Source organism: Callorhinchus milii, unplaced genomic scaffold (assembly GCF_018977255.1).
Source record: "Callorhinchus milii isolate IMCB2004 unplaced genomic scaffold, IMCB_Cmil_1.0 Scaffold1, whole genome shotgun sequence".
In the NCBI taxonomy this organism is placed as follows: domain Eukaryota; kingdom Metazoa; phylum Chordata; class Chondrichthyes; order Chimaeriformes; family Callorhinchidae; genus Callorhinchus; species Callorhinchus milii.
In genome coordinates, this window is record NW_024704742.1 from 75422160 (window position 1) to 75444702 (window position 22543).

Consider the following 22543-nt stretch of genomic DNA (forward strand, 5'->3'; position numbering starts at 1 on the left):
CAGGGAGTGAATGGATTTGAACACGAGTGTGAGGATCGTTCGCCCACAAATATACAGTTCACTTTAGTCTATTCTGTGAAGCGCTTTAAGACGTCTAGAAGATGTGAAAAGCGCTATATCAAATGCAAGGATTATTATTATTATCTTGAAGTCGATCCATTTGATGATGGGGAGCCAATGGAGCCTGGCCAGAACTAGTGAGATGGGGGTACGGAGTTTGGCCCAGGTAAGTACGCAGGCGGCAGAGCTCTGAATGAGCTGGATTTTTTGATTAGTGAAGCTGGGGAGATCGGCGAGGAGCGCGTTTGAATAATCCAGGCGGGAGGTGCCAAGCACATGCACAACAGTTTTGGCTGCATTTGGGGTAAGGTCGGAGGGGGTCAATGTGGTGAAGGTGAAGGAAGGCAGTCCTGGTCAGGGACCAGGTGTGGGGGAGGAAGGACAGCTGGGGGGTTCAAATGGATGCTTGAATTGCGCACTGGTTCGATGAGTCTGAGGGGGAGCCCAGGGAGCTTGAGGAGTTTAGATCCGTAGGAGTGAAGACGTTGACAGGAACCAAAGAGTATGGCTTTCCCCTTCTCCACATTCAGCTACAGGAAGTTTGCACTCATCCAAGCCCTGATGTTTGCCAGAGAAGCTAAATAGAACATCGGCAGACCTAGAGTTGATATTGGAGGAGACGAAGTAAATTTGGCTGCAGATGACATCACCAAGAGGGAATAAATAGATAAGGAAAAGAAGGGGCCAAGGATGGAGAAGGGGGCCCAGGATGGACAATATAAACAGTTTTCTGCTTCCAGACTAAAACACAAATGGTATGACAGCAAGGAAATAATAATAATTCTCTTGTTTGATATAGCACCTTATCAGATAAATGGGTTTCCATTTCTGATTATACACCATGTGCTGACGATTCTGTTTCTGGTTTTTATTCTAAGTCCCAAAGTATAAATAACAATTCTTGTATATGATAAAATGGACCATCACATCATCAAAATCTCTCAATTAAAGACAGAAAGGGAAAACAGGAAAATATACAATTTACATATCAAAAATATGGCCTTGTCTTAGAATCTAGCCTTGTCATAAAATGTAATCTTCTCTGAAGATTAATTATTATTTACAATCTGTCATTATTAAGGCTATTAAACACAGCTGTGGAAAACTATTTGAATTTTCTTCCATCTTATCATTCCAAGGCTCAGCCCTGCTTCTTTCACACAGAATAGCATCTGGAGTGCTGTCTTACAGTAGCACATATACCACTCTTCTACGAAGAAACCTTAATAATCAAGGTCCAAGGTGAAAATATAAGCAATGTAAATTTCTTTGAATAATCAAGTCAAGTACTAATATGCTAGATAGTTAAATGGAACATGTTAATACTAAAAGGCCGTTTTAGACAGAGTTCCACAGTACAGAAATTTAAATTAAAAATCAAACTAAATATCAGAACAGGTGCCACTTCTAATTCCTTGCCTTGAAAACCCCACTACAGCCACCTTCCCCCGCCCTGCTTGAAACTCTTCGAGAGGATCTCCTAAAGTTAAATACACTATACAAATGTAAATGTTGTATGATGAGACAGAGTCTGAACTCCTGAAAAAATAAAACAAAATAAAGAATAAACCACCTAACTTTACAAATTTTCCTCAATGACCAGTGACTGATCACCTTTAAAGGTGATTGAAGATCACATATGAAAAAGCTCAAGGCATATATTTTGCCACGATTAATTAAAAGAGAAATGAAAGACCACCACAGGATAATTAGCCATAGAACAAGAAGGATGATCTCTTTTTAAAAAAGCTAAAGCTATAAATAGATAATCTTATAAAAAGCTTCTAATTTAAATTGTTTTGTCAACATACTTTAATACCTACTGAATATTAAATTCAATGACCTATGATCTATGAATAAAAAAACATATTGTACTTATGGAAAAATAATAAAACCATGGAACAGCATTATTTTGAACATTCAGAGAGAAAATATTACTTGGTGCACGTGCATGAAAACTGTGCAATAGGAGTGCACAGCCAGCTGGAGCACACTAAAATAAATAAAATGGCCAATTTTCAGGTGACTGGTCACTGCCAATGTCACTTCTCATTCCCTGTGCATATGCAAACAGTCAGTTTTTGTATGAGAAGCTATGAATGGGTAACTTCTGGGTTAAATTTGCAGGGTTTCTGATAATTTGATGTGTTAACAACTATAGAAATAGCGATTAATAATCACTGAATTTTTGCATTTGGTATAGCACCTTCAGGTCAGCTGGACGCCGTAAAGTGCAGAATATACTGTGAAGTGGAGTGACTGTATTTGTGGGTGAGACGCAGCTGCCAAGTTGTCCACAGCAATGTTCCACAAACAGCCAGGAATAGAATGATCAATTTTACTTGAGGACTGTTGGCCGGGACACTGGGACAAACTCTCTTCTCTTTTCGCCATGGGATCTTTAACGTCCACTTGAACGGGCAGACGGAACTTTCGTTGTTAACCCCTCATCTGAAGAATGGCAGCTCTGACGATGGAACCCCCTTCCCCAGTACAGTGCCAGATTAGACTATGTGAATTCAGGTCCAAAATGGGGCTTGAACCCACAACCTTCTGACTCAGAGGCGAGAGTGGCACCAGAGGCAGACACACGGTTTAACTTTCTATTGTATTATAACATTATTAGTATTGACATACAACAGACATTGTTTAACACTAAATAACCCATGGGGGAAGAACACCCCTCCAACTTCTAGAGTATAGTTTCACCTCTTTCCGTTTTCAGACTGCAGAACTATAAATTCAAGCAAACATTCAGCAAAGTTGAAATGAATGTTAGAACACTTCTAACACTCCAGGTTGCACTCACATCTTCTGCTCTTGAACCCTGATCTTGTAATGCCTTCTGAAGTTCTTCAACCTGAGACTGGATTTCCAAGACCCTCTGATTGGCTAGCCTTTTAACAAGAATTGAAAATAAACTTTATTAAGTTATTTGTTCAGGTGTCACAACCATCCTATGCTTTGCCACTCTGGTTCATATTCCCCTTCACTTCCTAGCCTTCTTTGCTTCACCCTCGTTTCCACTGTTCTAACCCACACGCATTAATTTCCACATAACATGTAGGAGCAGGAGTAGGCCATTCGACCCTTCGATCCTGCCCCGCCATTCAATCATGGCTGATCTTCTAATCTAACTCCAGCTAATAACCTGACCCTGCCTTATCCCCATATCCCTTAATCCCTTTAGCAATACGAAATATACCTATCTCAGTCTTGAATATGTTCAAGGACTGAGCGTCAACAGCCCTTTGGGGTAGCGAGTTCCATACATTCACCACCCTTTGAGTGAAGAAGTTCTTCCTCAACTCAGTGTGAAAGGGCTGGCCTCTGATTTTAAGGTTGTGACCCCTGGTTTTAGTTTCTCCAACCAGGGGAAACAATCTCCCACTATCTACTCTATCATGCCCTTTGATCATCTTATAGGTTTCTATAAGATCCCCTCTAATTCTTCTATATTCTAGAGAATATAGGCCCAAATTGGTCAGCCTATCCTCGTAACTCATCCCCTTCATCCCTGGTACTAACCTAGTAAATCTACACTGCACCCCCTCCAAGGCAAGTACATCCTTCCTTAAATAAGGAGACCAAAACTGCACACAGTATTCCAGGTGTGGTCTCACCAGGGCCCTATACAGTTGCAGCAAGACTTCCCTACTCTTATACTCTAATCCTTTCATAATGAATGTTAACATACCGTTCGCCTTCCTAATTGCTGCTGCACCTGCAGACTAACTTTCTGTGATTGGTGTACAAGGACACCCAAGTCCCTTCTTAAAAAATAACCCGCTCTACTGTTTTTGCTACCTAGGTGGATGACTTCGCACTTCCCTACATTATACTTCATCTGCCACCTACCTGCCCAATCACCTAACCTATCTATGTCTCGCTGCATTTTTTTAATGTCATCCTCTGTGTTGACACTTCCTCCTAGTTTTGTGTCATCCACGAATTTAGATATATTAACTTTGATGTCCTCATCAAGATCGTTGATGTAGATGGTAAATAGCTGAGGCCCAAGGACTGATCCTTGTAGCACTCCACTAGTCACATCCCGCCAATCAGAAAAGGACCCGTTTATCCCTACTGATTGTTTCCTACCCGTTAACCATTCCCCAATCCACGTTAATATGCTCCCCCAATTCTATGGGTCCTTATCTTTTAGACTAACCTTTTATGCGGCACCTTATCAAATGCCTTCTGGAAGTCCAAATAGACCACATCCACTGATTCACCCTTATCTAGTTTACTCGAAATATCCTCAAAAAACTCTATGAGATTTGTCAAAATCTCCCTTTTGTAAAGCCATGTTGACTTGGCCTAATTATATTGTGCTCCCCTAAATACCACAGCACCACATCCTTAATCAACGATTCTAAAAATTTTCCTATCACTAATGTGAGACTAACTGGCCTGTAGTTCCCCAACCTTTCCACCTTTTTTAAATAGTGATGTGACATTTGCGATCTTCCAATCCATGGGGACTGTTCCAGAATCCAAGGAAGGTTCTTCATCTCTTCCCATCATTACTCATGGCCTTATCCTCCTTATGTGTGTGTGTTTTTTTAAATATCTTCCCTTCTGCTCTCCACCACACTGATCTCTCAAACGAGATGTTCAAACTAAAGCTCACTTTTCAATTACATAAACAAAAAATATGCATAGCATAGAAAACCAGCAACACACCTAGCCACATTCTACCGTATAATCAATGTGTTTCTCTATATTAGGTCTATTACCTTTTCAAGATAGTCAAGAGATATGTGAGAGGAGAATTCTGAAAGAGTGATAATCAATTTCAGGGAGTCAACAAACAATGGGGAGAACATGGCAGTTCAATGCCCTGATCTCATCATTAGAAAATTGATATCAATAATCAGAAGCAACATGGAAGATTACCTGCATGAAAATAACTTAATAAATGACAGCCAATATGGCTTTAGATCTTGCTGACCATTTATTCCAAATTAATGATGGGAAGCCATATGCTATTATGCCATGAAATGTTTTATTTGGTAAACTTAATAGCTAATGTGCATCATTTAAATCCATTACCTACTGTGCAAACCCTAAGTAGATTAGAAAAATGATCCACATCACAGCAAAGCAGTTGAAAACTGGAATGTTTCATACCTATTCTCAGTCTCCAATTCACTCTTTCTTCTGTTGGCGTCTTCCAGTAGGCTTTGCAGCAGGGCTATCTTTTCATTATCAGATCCCTCCTGGTTTATCTTCAGCATCTTATTTTCATGCTGCAGCCGGATAAGCTTTTCCCTAGAGCAAGAATAGGAAAGAGCTAGCAAACTGCACTGCAAAAATAGACAGCAAACTATGGAGAATATTAAGTAGGTTTTTAACACCAGGAAAGAAGAGTAGAAGAGAGAAAAAAAATTGGGAATAAGAATAAAAAGGCTCCTCCAGCATAAATAACAGGTAGAATGGAAACAATCTTAAAACAAAGTAAAGGGGATTATGAGAATAAGAGACCTAAAAGAGAAAATGAGATTATGATCGCAGGAAACATAACACACAATTTGAAAGGGTTTTATAAATCAAGCACTGAGATGTTACCCTGCATGAGGTGCGCTATATAAATACAAGTTGTTGTTGTGTATATTCAATGCTTTTGTAAATATATTCATAGCAAACAGGATGTAGGATTGCTAAAGTATCCTGATAGGGAAAATCAGAGCTGCAGAACAACTGGTCACAAATTAGCAACCAACAACAACTTGTACCCTGGGGAAGCTGAAGGAGGGCAGAAATGAGGGGAAGTCAATACAATACAGTTTTAAGAGGATTTTGAAAGCATGGTTTTATTGGGGTGAATGAGTTAATGTCTGGCATACAACTGGTCAGGACAACAATAGTCCTAGATTAAAGTTGAGAACCACAGAAGAGATTGGTGACATTGACATACATGTGGAAACTGACAAAGTGATTCTGGTATCATCAAAAATATCTATCAGCCTATTATTTGATTAATGCACATTATTCTTAGTTTGGATGGAAATTAGATCTTTTACTTACTTTATTTCAGGCGTTACTATCTCTGCTGCTAAACTGTCGGATGTTTCTTGACTAGTCAGTGGGGTAAGTCCTTAAGGAAATGCAAGAATGAATGCAAGTTATGCCATCTGAATAAAACTGTATGTATTTGCTGTAATTGCATCAAACAGTCAAGAACGAAAACGGGAATAAAGGTTGTGACACTGACCTGCTGTGAGTTGGTCTTGATGCACTTGTACGCACCTTAGTTCTTCAATAGTTTCCTTCAAGGAATCTCTCTCAGTTCTTAACCTCTACAGAAATATTAAAGTTAAAAAAAATTCAAATAAAGTACATCTTGCACATTATGAGGCTTTCACTTACCTAACAATTATACTTTTGAAAATAAAATCAAGTTACTCTTTCTCCGCAATTAACATCTTACTGCAATTGGCAATTTTTTGGGGGGCAGCTGCCTGTGGAAACCCATCGCCAAGCTGAGATTTCCATGCATCTCACCAACACATGGAAATCCTAGAGATAGATTGTTGGAATGGAATGTGCACTCTCCCTGGAGGGATGCATCCTGCTTACCTAATTCCATAGAGAATTAGGTGCAGGTTGGCAAGCGCCAAGTTTTGGGGACTCCAGAGTGTAGGTTGGGGTACTGCTGGAATCTACCCAGCTAAAACCACATAGCTTGCCATTGATCTCGCTGTCTGCCAAGCTTTTCCCGCTGCTTGTACACCTAGGATCATCTTACCCATTAGGCTTACAGAGTTAATGGGATCTGAGTGGGGTGACTCCCTGACTCCAGTGACTGGTCTGCCTTTCCAAGTAATTCAAATAAATCTTCAGCAGTGCCCTGGAGCACTGACTCAGGATTACCAAGACCCCCACAAAGGGTTAAGAATAATAAATAATAATTACATTTGATATAGTACTTTATCATGTCGTTGAGAAATCTCACAGAATATATTGTATTTTGTGGGAAAAACGCGCAAGGCAGTGTCCTACAAACAGTCATGGATTGAGTGACCACATTTTTCTTTGGAGGAATTATTACCCCCAGGAAGCGATTCACCAATCGATTAACAACCAGGTTCCTACTTACTGCTAGGTAAACAGAGTCATGTGGAGTAACAAAACTTACCTAACGTTTCGCCCCACTGGGAATTAAACATGGGTGCTCTCACTTGCGAGGCGTGCGTGCAAACCACTAAGCTACGGGACTCCACCTGTTGGCTTGATTCTGACATTTCGTTGCCATATATGTCACCTTGGAGACAGTTTGGCTCTAAGGAGATCCTGCTTACAGGGTATGCATACGCATATACACCAAGAATGCCAAAGCAAAACATGTCTATGTCTATTTTCTTATATGGATTTTGTGAATCCGTAATTAATTTTGTCACTTTAACAATGGAGAGTGGCTAACTTTTTTTTTTTAAATCAGTACACTTCAGGGTATTGCCCATCCAGCACTGTGAATGGACTTTGGGACATCCTCCCAATATAAAAGGCTGTATATAAATACATGTATTGCATTAGTCTTTCAATGCTGGGTTTGCATCTTGTCCAAATTAGCAGTTACTTTGTGCCATATCAATGCAGTTTCTAACAGGCACAACTTTACTGTACTAAATTGGCAGTCTCATTTAAAGAGGCCATAAAAATGTCCAATATGAGTAATGGAAATGACACATCAGTGCAGAAATTTGGGTTATTTTTAGTTTGAGATTAAAGCATGTTGTTCAGGACACTGGAGAAGAAAGTTTTCCTCTGGAATCCAAATTGTCTTATACCAGACTTGCAATTACTTGAAGCTGAAACTTAGCACATAAAGTGAAATGATTGCTTTCCTCTTTAATGAACTTGTAAAACAACTGATCACACTTTTTCAAAATAAATTAGATAATACCTTTTCAGTGGAATTATATTCTGTCATGCTTTAGTTGTAAACATTGCAATTTATAATAATACTTGCATTTAATAAAGTACCTTTCAAAGCACTTCACAGAATTTACTGTAAAATGTAGTGACTGTATTCTGTAGGCGAATGCGCTCCTAAAATGAATTGTAAAAATATATTTACATCTTTCTCTTTCTGGAGAGTGTCCACTTTTTCTTTCAGCCTCTTATACTCAAACTCCATTTTATCTGCCTTTTTTGACTCTTCGGATAAGCGGTTTTGAAGTTCGACAACCTAAAAAAAATTACATCAACAATTAGAAACAGAAACTAGAATTTTTGATCAAAGAAAATTTACAAACTTGACAATTTATGCACAATTGGAAGGATGCAATGCAAATTTTTTGAATAATTTTTCACGTAAATCTTGCAGTGTGCATTTGTTTCCAAAGTCTAATATGGAATTTTCTAAATTTAATCTGTTCCACAATTTCTACGAGCAGATTTCTCCAAAATGATGACAAAATATATGGATCTATAAACAGAAAGTAAAGTTAAACACACCATCTCTTCAAGGCTTTCTGAACAAAATTTACGATGATGAAGCTCCCTTCTTCAAAAAGATTCAGGTGCAAAAGTAGAGCAGCCCCTTTATAACATAGTAGCGCAGATAAAAAAAAATTAAACACTGCATTATAACGGGTCTGTGCAAAAAAAAAAAGGATGCTGTTCCACTTCATCTGGTTACCATCAGCATTACTTCTAGATTCTGTAGCGGACCTGCTGGATTTGTGCAGCTGGCCAGCCCTCATGGAAGAGTACTTCATTTCTGGTAGTGATGAATGCAGAGGAGACTCACATTCTAAGCAAACTGATGCTCTTGCAGGGTCATCTTGTAGTTAGATTTCTAAAGCAGCAAATCCTATCTAGGTACCAATTTTTAAGAAGAGTTGCCTGGGCAATATTTATCTTAGTTAAGCAGTTCTTTGTTTCCCAACAATTAACTATTAAGAACTAATTAAAATATAAAGTTCAGTATAAAATGGTTGGGTGTTGAACATTCAGGGTCAGTTCCATGGGAGAGACACGATAGTTAACTAATCCACAATAACACTTCATTTGTTTAGTGCCTTTCACGTCAGGGGGACATCCCAACGGCATAAAATATCTGCAAGAAAAATTCTGTAGACTTTGGAAGCAAAATTATGGCAATGATACGATCATGAAAATAATTGTTATAATAATACTACATATGTTGAGATGTTAGAACTAGAAAAGTGTTTTTTGCCATATCCAATTTTGGCCTAAAGCTGGGAGAAATTCCACCAGGGTGTTGATTTATTCTATGTAGCATTTCAGAGCATTTAGGATTTGGCAAATTGTTGAAGTTTTGTTTCACAAAATACGCAGTCAAACTATTTTATAGTATATTCTGTGAAGCATTTTGAGACGTCTCAAAGACATAAGGTGCTATATCAAATGCAAGGATTATTATTATAACTTGAATTCAGTCTCATTGAAGTTGATGCCTGTAATTTGTAAATTATAGAAAACCAACTTCAAAATGAAGGTTATATTTAAGAATTTGTCAAATTTTGGATGCTGTAAAAACAGGAGAGTAAACCTAGACTCAAGTGGAATTTCATTCTAGATGTCTCAAAGCGATTCACAGAATATACTGTAAAGTGAACTAACTGCGGTCGAAATGCGGCAGCCAATTGCGCACAGCAGTGTCCCACAAACAGTCTTGGATTAAAATGACTAATTTTATTATTGTTTGTTTTTTTCCTTGAGGGATTATCATCAGGCGTGTGGAGTAAGGAAACTTGCCCAATGTTTTGCTCTGCTGGGAATCAAACCCAGGTCTCTCACTTGCGAGCGAAATGCTCTAACCACTGAGCTACAGGACTCCTAATATAAACCAGCACCGTCTTTCAATTCTAATTCCAACATTTCTCTACAAATTCATACCTGTCTCTTATAAGTTTCTAGCTGTGCCCGGGCAGCATTTGCCTTGCGGAGCTCCTCTTCTAGATTGACCGTGTTCTCCATGTGCATTGTGTTCTTTTCCTCAAGGAGCTTCACCTGCCGCCGCAAGTCACCCAGATCCTCCAGCTTCTTTTTGTACACTTCTACAATGCCTTCCAGTTTCCCCACTTTATCAGACGAATGCCTAACTCAATAATAGAACTTAAATCAGCAAGAAAACAAAGCATAAATGTTCTTAAACAAAATCAAGAAATCATAGTAAACATTTTTTAAATGTGGGAGTTGTGTAAGAATTAAGAATTACTTAATGGCCTGTAAAGTCAAATAAATCAACCTATTTGATTTTTTTTTGTTAGGATCCACATCCTGTATCAAGCATGTATCTTTCAGAGAAGCAACACTGCAGTTGGTACCATTCCTAAAGTTTGCCTGATAAGCAATAATCTTGTTTCTCAGAATCATAGTCAGAAGACACTGGCCTAACCCAATATTTATCTTAAATGGCCCTGGAGAGGATGATTTTCTGAATTTGCAAACAGCAGGGAGGTCTTGATGAAATCTTCCAGACAAACTGAATAAGAGATCGAGATAGGTCAAAAAGCCCTCCATAAAGATCAAAACAGTTTCCTTCAGCTTTCAAAAATGACTCCCACAAAGCAATAATGAAAGCTACCACTACTCAGGATTTTTTCAATGAGTTTGATGCTACTATGTGGGTGGGGGAAGAGAGGATTTGAACACATTTATCTTTGTTCTATAAATTAAAAATAGAATTTAGTATTTAGAAAAACTGCAATGGCTGAACAGGGTATGGTTAAGAGGGATAGATTAAAAGAAAAAAGTAGGAAGTTTGGAACTCCATCCTGGATTGGGGGAGGTATCTACACAAGTTCAGCGGGCAGAAAAACAAAATCTGTGAAACAGATAAAATGCTTAACTTGCCAGAACTAGCTACAATTAAACTTCACGGATGGTGATGGTTCTGGCTCAAAATTCTAACGTTGTTAAATGATTGTGAATTTTCATTACAAAAGTCTTTACTTTTATACCTGAACAACTGTAATACAAACATTATCCTAGCAATAAAGGGCACTATTGCATAAGATAGTTGCAATCCTTGAATAGGTTTTAATACTAAAAGTTGGATACACAAATCTTTATTTCTATCTAATGCAATAGTGCCCTTTATTGCTAGATAATATTTGTATTAATCTTTATTTCATAGTAATCATCTAATTATTTCTTTGGAATAATGTTTTAAGCACAAAAGGGCATTAAGTTGTAATTATCCCATGAATTACCTGAAAATAATAAATATTAAATGTTCTGAGTTTTATAAATGTCCCTTAAAAACCAAGTGGGAAAAATTACACGTGCTAATGGTGCACATCCATTTCTAAGCACCCAATTTTTAAGCTCTCAGTAATATCTCAATATACACAGAACTTCAGCCCACAGGAGGGCACCAAGATCCAATCTTAGCTTTCAAAGCCAAAGTGATTTATGATTCATTAAAAGCGGCATTTTGTAGTGAGGAATACATTTCAAAGAGTTGCTTGATCAAGGAATCACATAAAGGGTTAGAGGTTAGAATGTGTTACAGACTTGAAATAAATGTTACACTTAGGAGTATTCAATCATGATTAGTACCTAAGAACGTCCATCTCATCCTTTAAAGTCTGGGCTTCATCTGCAAGGCTCGTAAGCTCTTCGTTTTGTTCTCGTAATTCAATAAGTTCTTTCTCAAGTTCCTCACATCGAATCCGAAAGTCATCTTTTGCTGCTTCTAATCTGAAATTAACAGATCAACTGCTTTTGTAAAGTTATTCAAATTCTTTCATCCATCTGGGATTTTGCAGCCAATTAGCTTTACAATAGATAAATAACTGAAATGTTTTAAATTTGTCAGTAAAGATGAGAAATGATAAAACATTTCTCAGTTTACTTTTGTGTTGAAAGTGAAGGATGTCACCACTAAAGAATAAACACGTGTGGTATCCCAATATTAACATTTAACCAAAACTTGGGCTTGGTGAGTAAATGCACCAAATAGCATGGTAGAGCATATAGCTGATGGCTTCCTTTCCTTTGACTGTTGTTTGCTCTAAAAATGGCCGATATTTGGGTCACTAAGTTGTCACAGATATCACTTTCTGCCTTGAGCATTACAAAGAAAGTGACAACGGCAGTGACTCAATGACCTGGATGTCAGCAGGCAAGGCGCTGCTCAGCTGTGCAATACACCTGTGCATTGAAACTGGCTGGCACACCAGTTGGGATTTTATGGATCAAACACCCACATTATAACAGGACTCCAACACATCTTCTAATGAGTACAAGGGTTGAAGTGCCAGCACGAAAGATGGGGGTGGATCTAAAATTTCTATTTTGCCAATGGTACAACTTTTGATTCAAGCAATTAACTATAAATACCCAGCCACTATTCTGTACATCAATTGCCTGTGAAGCTTTTTGAGACGTTATGTTATAAGCACTATATCAAACGCACACATTATTAATATGGATCAATTTCTAGTCTATCCTGGAGAGGATTACACATTAAAACTATTTCAGGCTTTGCTGAAATGTCCATTCTACAGAGACTAACTCATTCATTTAAATTCCAATTATAGTCAATTTTGATATGCGCAACACCACACTTCATCTTGTTTTGGTACGTCATATTAAACCTGGTACTTGACAGTTTAGCAATGTAGTGCAATTTTATTATCAGTACCATAGAAATTTACAGCAGTGTCATTATTGGTTCTTTGAAAGAACAATCCATTCAGTCTCATTTACCTGCCTTTCCCCATCCCCCTGCAAATAACTTCCTTTGCTAATTATTATAACTGTATGCCCTCTAGTCACGTATTCACTGTCCAGTGGAAATTATTTCTCCCCTCTGCACTATCAAAACCCATCAAAAACTTTCAACAGGCCTCCACTTTATTCTCATAGGTCAGTACCTGAAGGTTTCTTCTTGTAGCTGTTCCAACTGGGATTGAAGTTGAAGATGTCTACGTCCTGCTGGGCTGTTGGGGTCTTCAATGGAATCAGATTGGTTGAGGCGATCCATAAGAATTTGATTTTCTGCTAGTAAACTACTTTTTTCCTCTTGTAGAGCCGCAACCTATTTAAATGCAGAACAGAAAAAAAAACATATTAATCTGAAACTTACTTTGATGCAAATCTACAAATTGCACTTGTGTAGCTCCTTTCATATAGGGTGAACATTTGAAAGTACTCAACAGATCGAATAAGGAATCGATTCAGAGTCCAAATTCCATTATAATTATCTTCCAAACCTATGAACAGTATATTCAAAACGGTCATCTCCTTTTGACATTGTACTTTGCATTAGACTTAAACCTAGTCCTTAAGATTGTAAAGCACCTTTCTTACATCCTGTAAAACTGCAACTAATAGCTGAGTTGCAATACTTCAAATCAAGTCTTAAACTTCGGATCGCAAGTGTCACTCTTTTAGAAATGAATTCGGTATAAAGAAATTTATCAATAACTAAAACATAAAATAATAATCACTGCATTTGGTATGGTGCCTTATCATGTCACTGAACATCTCAAAGCTTTCACACAATTTACTATGAGGTGTAGTGTCTTTGTATTTTGTAGGCAGCCAATTTTCAAACAGTAATGTCCCATAAACAGCCATGACGTGAATGACTAATCTTTATCTGAGGGATTGTTGGCCAGGATATTGGGATAAACTCCCATCTCTTTTCAAATAGTGCCATGGGAATATCCACCTGAAATGACAAATAGGACCTCAGTTTAATCCCTTATCCAAATGACAACATCTGCAACAATGCAATGCTCCACATCCTAGGCTGAGTTTGAAGTCCTGACTCGCAGTTTGAACCTACAATCTTCCAAATCAGAGATGGGTGTTACCAACTAAGCCAGGTTGACCCCCTTAAAGATAGCTGTAAAAGGAACTAGGATATGGAATTGGTGTGGGTGCCTCATGGGTCAATGCTAGAACCTTTCTCTTGTTAACAATAAATAAAGTGGATTTTCTGACTCAGTGCAATGTAGTTACATTTGGAGTTGATATTAAGCAAGTGAATACTGTGGAATCTGAGGAGGAAGCCAAGGCAGATCAAGCACCCAGGCTGAACATTGGCAAACAGTGTTCAAAGTACCTTGGGATGTCTTCCTGACATGAAAGGCACTATACAAATATAATTTTGTGTTGTAAAGTAAGGTACTGGAAACAAACAAAAGAGGCATGTTTGTTTCAGGGATGAGATGGATGTTGCCAAAGGTAAATCTAGGGGTGTGAACTAACTCATCACTCACTATATCCCAACAGTGTGAGAAATCAATAAAAATGAACAGGATGTTGAGCTACACTGCATAATAGGTTAAAATCCACAAAAGTTATGTCAAAGCTTTACAATGCTACCACTATTTACCTGGAAAAGAGGGTAGACCACAGCAAGAAAGCTGGACGAAGAAGAATTATCTAAGGCGCATTTATATTAATCCAAGTTACAAAGAACAAAATGGGCGAGCTCAAAATATTGGCAAAGAGGGAGGAACGTATTGTGGGAGTGACTGAAATTTGATTCAGAAGAGAAGATGAATGGGGAAATTAACCTGTGGGAAACTAGTGTATCAGAAAGCACATAGAAAGGGGTAAGGGTGGCAATATTTATTAGGGTAAATTAAATGTAACTAAAGAAAAGGATATTGGAAATGAAACAGTCTATGGTTAGAAGACGCTAGGAAGAATATTTAGTGATTGGAATATGCTACAGGCTGCCAAATAATCAACAGAGGTTAGATCTATTGCTGAGATGATCAATGCAGGAGTCTGGGCAAGATTTAGCCCAATGATTAATAAGCAAAACATATCTAAAGTGCTCCGATACGCCATCGTTGTGAAGGGCGCTATATAAATGCAAGTTGTTGTAGAAGGTTCATAAAATTGGTAAGATGCCAGGTACTTGATATGACTGTGAGGAATTCAAACGCTTCAATAAAAGTTGTGCAACGTGACACAAACAAAACAGTACAGGTGATGAAGGAAGTAAAGGACTTCCAAAAGGAATTAGACAAATCCTGGGAAATTAAGTTGAGGTCAAGAGATTTATGCATCAAAATGAATCTTTTGAGAAGTTGAATGGGTCGGCTGCACAGACTAACTGTCTACGCCTGCCTTAAATTTACAATGTATGTAACTGTCTAGGACCATTGGCATCAAGACTGACTCAAAATACTTAATTTAAAAACAAAACCTTCCTCCCTTGCATTTAATGCTAACCCACTGACATTTTGTAAATTAGCTGTTGAGATATTTACGCCTGTCATGTAGCACCCAAGAATTGAGATGATCAACTCAGCAGTCTGGACAAAATTTATCTCAAAGATTAATGAGAAAATAAATTCTAAATTATAGGTTACTGATATTGGATTCTTCAGTTATGCTTAAACTAAATTGAAATAAAACACATTCAAAGGCATCACTTGAAAATTTTCAAAATACTAAACCTTCCACATGAAATACTTAAATAAGGTAGAAACAACCTATCAACTATTACAGGCACAGATGCCAACTTCAATTTAGCATTTGACAGCAAATGTTGTTGTTACTTTAAAAGATGCAAGGTATTAATTACACAACTAATCATACAAGATCCTCTGGCATATTATGAGGAAACATTAAGAAAATTAGGCAAGTTCTCTTTTGAAAAATTGAAACTAAGGTGAGATCATCCAAGTTTTCAAGAGACTGACTTTTTTGATGCAAGAAAATTGTTCAATATTAGAAGATTTCAACACCCAGGGATACAACTGAAAAATGAGTAAGACACTTTTTTTAAAAAAAAGAAACAAATAGTTAAAGCAAAACATACAAATGGGTACAAAAGGCAACTGAATGGAATTCTGGATAATGAAGGGATTGAGACAGGCAGCCGATGCTGAGAACTATTAAGAAATGGGCTTATAGGAACAAATAGCCTTTTCATATTTTTAGTTAAGTTTTTTGTAAAGCTTTTTGAGACATTCTCCCAATGTGAAAGGTGTTATATGAAAGTGTAAATCGTTGTTCGAAGATAAAAAGAACATTTATTAACCAACTGAAAAGGCCACTAATTAAATTTTACTATTTCCTAATTTTGCTTATCATATTTACTTGGTCATATTTCATAAACAGCGCTCCTTAATTGTAATAGCAAAGATTATTACAGTACTATAATGCACTACCCCCTCTACCCAATGAAGAAATAATAGAACAGAAAGCTCGGGTCATGCACTATAAAACAAAGTATGTCGAGCAGCAATTTAAATAAAGTTTTTTCCACTATCCTTGGCATTTTAAACAACTTGAATAGGATATCACTTATGTGCAGGTAACATTAAACAAACCTTAAGCACTTTTAGCTATGGAGAAACATTGCGGTTCATCTTAACATGCACATGCCTCAACCCAAGATAATCTATTTATGGACCAAATACTATAATACAGTTAACCTACTGAATACATCTTCCTACTGTAGAAACTTGTTTCACCTGAACAGTTTATTCAATCAATTTCCAATTATATTTATTGCAAAAATTGTTTTTGTCAAAACAATAATCACCAGTCTGGCACTGAAATAAGAGGCCAAAAGTATCAGTGGCTGACTACTTGGTTAATTTTCACATCTAGTTGAAAAATGTGAGTACGGTGTACGCCTAATTTCTGATAAATTCAGTCATATTGTAGAAACCCTTATTACTGGAATACTATCAGCACATAATAATTTGAGTCATGCATTTTCTCTTTCTCAAAGGTGGTGATCTTTCCAACCAACAGAATGAATGGCCTCCACATCCAATATAAATAATAATAATCCTTGCATTTACCATAGCGCCTTATCAAATGATAGATCAATGCTAAAAAATTCATACAAAGCAATATTAGATGTGTATATAATTGCTGAAAATGGGCAGAACTATTTAACCATTTAATTATTGCACCAGACAGCTCTGATTTCAAGTTATACATAGATTGTTATGTACAAATGAAGTACAACAACATCATGGCTCTCTTCCCACCCCCCCCCCCCTTTTAATTATAGTCAATTCACTTCCTTTCAAAGCATTATGAATAATTAGAACAGCCACTCCCATGTAATTTTTTTGATAACAATAAGGGAAAAATAGACAACCAAAGCTGAGATTGGTTAGATAACCCAGATGGTGGATGTTAATACATTATTTGAGCCTGATGATATGACTGTTAAAAAGATAAATAATAGATTTACCCATTCTTCTAGTTCAATACACTCTAATCTCTGTCTAGCTGTCACATCTTGAAAAAGGTGTGCCTTCAAAACAAGGCAAAGTGAAAGAGATGTTAAAATTTCATCACAAACAGCAGGATTCAGAAAAGAAAAAAAGCAATGGTGTCAGGTCAGTGATAGAATGTAGAAGATACAGAGATAAATTTTGCAAATACAAAGCTTTCTAGGTGTACACTATTGTTCTGACACCTAGGGAAAATATGGTTTGTGAACAGACTTTCAGTATGATCTACTTAACAAAATGAAAACAGTAATATACATCAGTTAACAATGTTGCATTGATTGGATAATAACTGGTTGAGATCACCCCAAATTCTGGAATTTTCCTTGCCTATAGCTATCTCCTTGCTGGGGAATGATTTTTTTTTAAACCAACTAAGGATGAGAGAAGAGAGGAAAAACTCAGGATCTAACCCTTATCATGATTTCTTTCAATAACAAAGGCACTATATTACCACAGGTGATTTTCTTCTACCCAGAGGCAGCATTGGTGAATGTTGATTTGAATTCTATTCCCTCAGACAGAGCTCATCATATTGTTTCAGTTTTTGTGACAAGGCTAGGCTCATACACTATGCATACAGGGCACAGCGTAAAATGTCTAAGGCTAGAAAATACCATTAAGCAACAATATTTTCTTTTTTCTACAAATGGGCGAATCCACAAACTGCACATTCAGGCATTGCAGCCATTTTGATCTGAAATGTCTCTTCAATACATTGCAATACAAAGATGATAAAATAATTTGTATTCATGTATTACCTCTGGTTAAACTCCTAGTTTCCAATAAAGTTGATGCCACCATTTTGTTTGTGACGCAAATTAGCTTGTGAGTCCCAAAATAAAGCAGCCTCCTCTCGCATGGCATATTTACACATCATCTCATTTGGAGCCTTAACTTTGTTTTGTTTTTTAACCCAGAGATGGCCAAAGGGCAACTCCAGAACTGCTGAAACTGATGAATAATAAATTGATGGGACTGCAAAGGGGCTTTGTATGTGAATGTTGAACTTCAGTTAAGATTGAGGAAGACCACACCTAAAAGATAGGTAATCTGGCATTCTTTCATCCTCTATCTTTTAAATAGGACCTATCCTTATAAACAAACCAAAGAACCTGGCATCCTGAACTGTTACAAAGCCAGGAAACATTTAGAAAATCATGCTCACCACTCCGATTGGCTGCCTTGAAGATGGCTTGGAGAGGAAACCTTCTGCACTGAAATTCCCTGAAAACCATGAGCTCAAACAACCTTAGTCAAGGGGAGGAAGTCCATCACCATCACTTGTAGTTCACAAACTGTTCATATTGAAATAAGTTAAAAACTACTTTGTTGTAAAATGATTGAAATTTATAGAAATTTACAGGTTAAAAATGTTGCGACACGATCTTGCCTACAACCAATGTGCACTCTTCAAACACTGCTCCACATGGAAATGCTGAAACCTCTTCATCTAAAAGCATCTGGATGTAGAGAAAGATATCTCACACCCCATTGCACTAAAGTGGCAATTAAGTCCAAAAATAAAACTGGATAATTTGGTGTTCAATAGCTTCACAGTGTAGGCTTTCCTGGAAACCAGAAGATTAAATCCCTGGGTGGTAGAATCCACAATCCTCTAAACAGGTCCGTTTACTTTCAGGAAAGGATTTATTGTATCCTTTCTAACCAACCATGGGTGCTCCAAGCAAGCGATTCTAATGGGACTGTCAATGCTGAGCATCTTGAGATCCACAGAAATTTATAACACAGAAGGCCATTCAGCTCATTATGCCTGTGGCTCTCAGTAAGCAGAAACCATTTAGGCCCATTCTTCTGCCTTTTCTCCAAAAGAATCACAATATAAGAATAAAGTCTTCCATGGGAAGAAAGGTAGTGGCCATCATTTCCTCTAAGGAATCATTTGAATAATCCATGACTGGATACTAGGAAAAGTACAAGAAAGAGTTTCATATAACTTGTTTCATGAGGAAATCAACTGAATACAGAAACTCACATTTAGAAACGGAGCCTGAAGAAATTGCTTCTAAACAAATGCTTTAAACGTTCTAATGTTATGTAAGCAATGTGAACGTGGGAGTGGAACAAGTAAGAAAAAATAGATTAAGTGCTGGTAGGATTGCAGCTGATAGAATGACAACTTGCATTTATATAGTGCTGAGAGATGCTATGCTGTGTAAAGATCTCTATATAAATGTAAGATTTGACATTGGGAAAAGCTCTGACTTGCAACTGTCATTTACGAAGAAAAGTTTCACATGAGTTCAGAGATAAAATGGTGATTTTTGAGGAAGTTTGAGAAAATGCTTTTGTTTTATCTGGAAGTTTTGAAGTAGAATTTTAAAAAAATGTCTTGCTCCTTCTCCATTTATCATGATCCTCTATCCTGTCGTTCTTCCCAAACATAAATTGTCACGAACTCAATTATCTTATTTACTGAAACAGCCTTCCCTGGTAATTTATTCTATTTGATCATTGCCTTTTGAGTTAAATTAGTCTATCTGAAATTCATATTCAATCATTTTTAAATTTGATCTTCCTAGTTTTCAATCACAAACAATTTGGCCAGATTATTATTGCTCTGATTCATTTGAATGTGGGAGTGGAACAAACAAAAAAAAGTAAATTAACTGCTGATAGGATTGTCTTCATTCATTGAATTATGGAATCCACAAAAAGGAAATGTTTTTGTTTAGGACAATTCTGGCTTCATGACACCATGAACCTTGAGTTTCCACCCTATGTGGCTCTAGTCTTTCATTCTGCATACAAGATAGCGTTCTCTAACTAATGTCCATTAATGGACATCATTCCAATCTTAATCTATGTACGGTCCTCAGACTTGTAGAAATTGTAGTGAGTTAATTCAGTAGTCAGAAAGATGTTCTGGACTCAAAACAATTAAAATGTTTTAACACAAAGACAATTTTCCTTCTTCACTAGCCTCCAACATCACAGAACATTGACCAAGTTAGGAAGAGAAGGCTGTCTTTGCTGGATAGCATAGTCTAGCTGGCAGGACTTGCCTGCCAACTGCTGCTCATCTACAGCAAAGTTTTAGTTATCAACGACAATTGTGGAGACAGTGTTGATAGCCAAACTCCCTTGAGAATATTGTTTTCTTTAGACCATCAATTCAGATCTAGGTTTAGAGGCCTAATCCAGCTGAACTTTGTACAAGAATCCACAGAAAAATTCAGCTGCACCAATCTCACACAGTGAGCCACACAATATGTTGCCAACATCAGGGCAAGAATGCAAAGGTATCAATTGTGCTTCGAGCAAAAATCTTCTATGCAGAGTAATACAACACTACTAGAGGATATCCTTCATTCAGATTGATGCCATTCTGCTGCTGGCAGACATCCTCTGCACAGAGTGACACTATTATTTGAAGAGTGTGGCAATACAGTCACAGATTTCCTTAAACAAAATGCCTCACAAATAATGTCCTGCCTTCTCACATGATACATGGAAAAAGAGCTATCAAAATAGACTGGAATTAATTCCATAAATGCTCTGAAAGTAGATTGAAAGATGGAAGCATGTACTCTGCATCGGTACCTGTGATTCCCAAGTTCAACTGAAGATACTTTCAATGACCAAGCCAAATGCCATAGTAGACACAGGTTAGGTTGATCGAGGCCAGACCTTCTCCTGGACATTTGGTTGAAATACACAATGGAATGAAGCAATTTATTACCATATTAAATTTGTCTGGTTGAGCAACTGGATGACAACCTCCAGAACCTTTTGATACCACTAAATACCATTAATAAAAATCATGCATTTTTATATAGAATCTCTTCAACTGCTGCAAGTCAACATGGATCTGAAGGGAAAGTGACCAAATTGGGAACCACAAAATTCGTCATTGGGTAAAGGACAGCGCACCTCAGAAACTCCTTATAAGTGAATGTTTTCTCTGGCGATTTACGAGTGTGTAATAAGACTTTGAATGATTTGCGATCAGCCTTTCACTTGGGACTTTAGTTGGGGATGGCGACAGGAGTGACTGCATGGTGGGTCAAAAGCTGACTGTGCTATCAACTGCCACCCTGTTCTCCTGGACGCATAAACTAGTATGGGACTCTTGTGAAAATACCAAAAAGAGATGCTACTGTCCATGGAGGCTTGTAGAAAGTCCAAGACTATTTATACTATATGTTTTTATCACTTTGCCCTTTATTCTGAAGGTTAAAGGCTTTTATAGATCTTGTAAGGTTAATGAGAAATCAGCAGGCTTTTCCAGTTAAAAAATATGCCTTTTTTCACAAAGCTGTTATCTCCACAGGTTCCTGAGGCTTCACACAGCATTTTTATTTGTTATCCTGCCACTGAGCTGCAGCTTTGATTCTGGCACTGTTGTCATACCTAGGAAAATGTCTTTAGAACATTCCGAAGCAATTGCAAAGAAGCATTAACAATCTGGAGCTCTCTCCCCCCAAAAGGCTGTGGATGCTGGATCCATTCAAATTTTCAAGACTGAGGTGGATAGATAGGTAAATGTATCAATATGGGGCAAAGGTGGGTAATTGGAGTTGAGGTACAGATCAGCCATGATCTAATCGAATAGCGGAACATTTGGATATCTTCATAACTGGTACTTTCAGTGCCTTGAATCACATGATGCTACGAAAAGAAAAGGTTGCCATACTAGATAATTTTCATCAAAAGATTATGGCGAGTAGAAGTGCACAGTAATCTTGAATTGAATCATTCCAAACAATTGCAGACAAACAGAAGCAAAAAGAACAATTAATTCCCTTGGGTACAAAGCTTCTGGCAAGACAATGACTACTATGTGGGGCAGCATTTCACAAGCATCGTATGCCATTTATTACTGTCCTGGTGAATTAAATGTATCTGACTTAAATCCAGAAGTACTAGCCTGTGTATACCCCAGTAATAAGCAGTAAGCATTTTGTTTGGAAAGGATGCTGAAATTCTCAAAAATCATAGTCCATTAGGAACAAAGAAATGTTATAATTAGAAACAGATTAAGTGATACAAACCAGACCTACCTGCATATCTAGTTCATGGCATCTTTGTGCTATCTCCTCTTTTGCAGCTAAAGCTTCATTTAGTTCTTCAGTGGTTTTCTTCAACTAGAAAGGAATACAAAATCGATAGGACTTGGTTTTGAAAAGTTGAGTCAAAAATTCACGAGGACAGATTTGATTCCTCTAAGATAATTTTTTAAATAGACTTCTTTGAATTATGCAGTATTTGTTCAGGTCTCTCTCCCTCGCTTGAGTTCTAACTCTGCCCCTGTGAAG

At 37.4% G+C, this 22543-nt stretch overlaps 1 protein-coding gene across 2 annotated transcripts in view; it reads right to left on the reverse strand.

The window, feature by feature from the left end:
- The window catches only part of hook3 (hook microtubule-tethering protein 3), a 73412-nt gene that overhangs the window by 23347 nt on the left and 27522 nt on the right, over positions 1 to 22543 (reverse strand). Inside the window, exons 8-17 of one of the 2 annotated variants that reach the window (XM_007891938.2) lie at positions 22289 to 22372; positions 17225 to 17287; positions 12918 to 13081; positions 11599 to 11739; positions 9931 to 10132; positions 8144 to 8254; positions 6278 to 6362; positions 6091 to 6160; positions 5194 to 5334; positions 2870 to 2957 (exon numbers count right to left, since the gene is read on the reverse strand). In XM_007891938.2, the coding sequence (XP_007890129.1) occupies positions 2870 to 2957; positions 5194 to 5334; positions 6091 to 6160; positions 6278 to 6362; positions 8144 to 8254; positions 9931 to 10132; positions 11599 to 11739; positions 12918 to 13081; positions 17225 to 17287; positions 22289 to 22372 (1149 nt within the window). The remainder of the gene's footprint in view (positions 1 to 2869; positions 2958 to 5193; positions 5335 to 6090; positions 6161 to 6277; positions 6363 to 8143; positions 8255 to 9930; positions 10133 to 11598; positions 11740 to 12917; positions 13082 to 17224; positions 17288 to 22288; positions 22373 to 22543) is intronic. The other variant, XM_007891939.2, reaches the window with a different exon arrangement.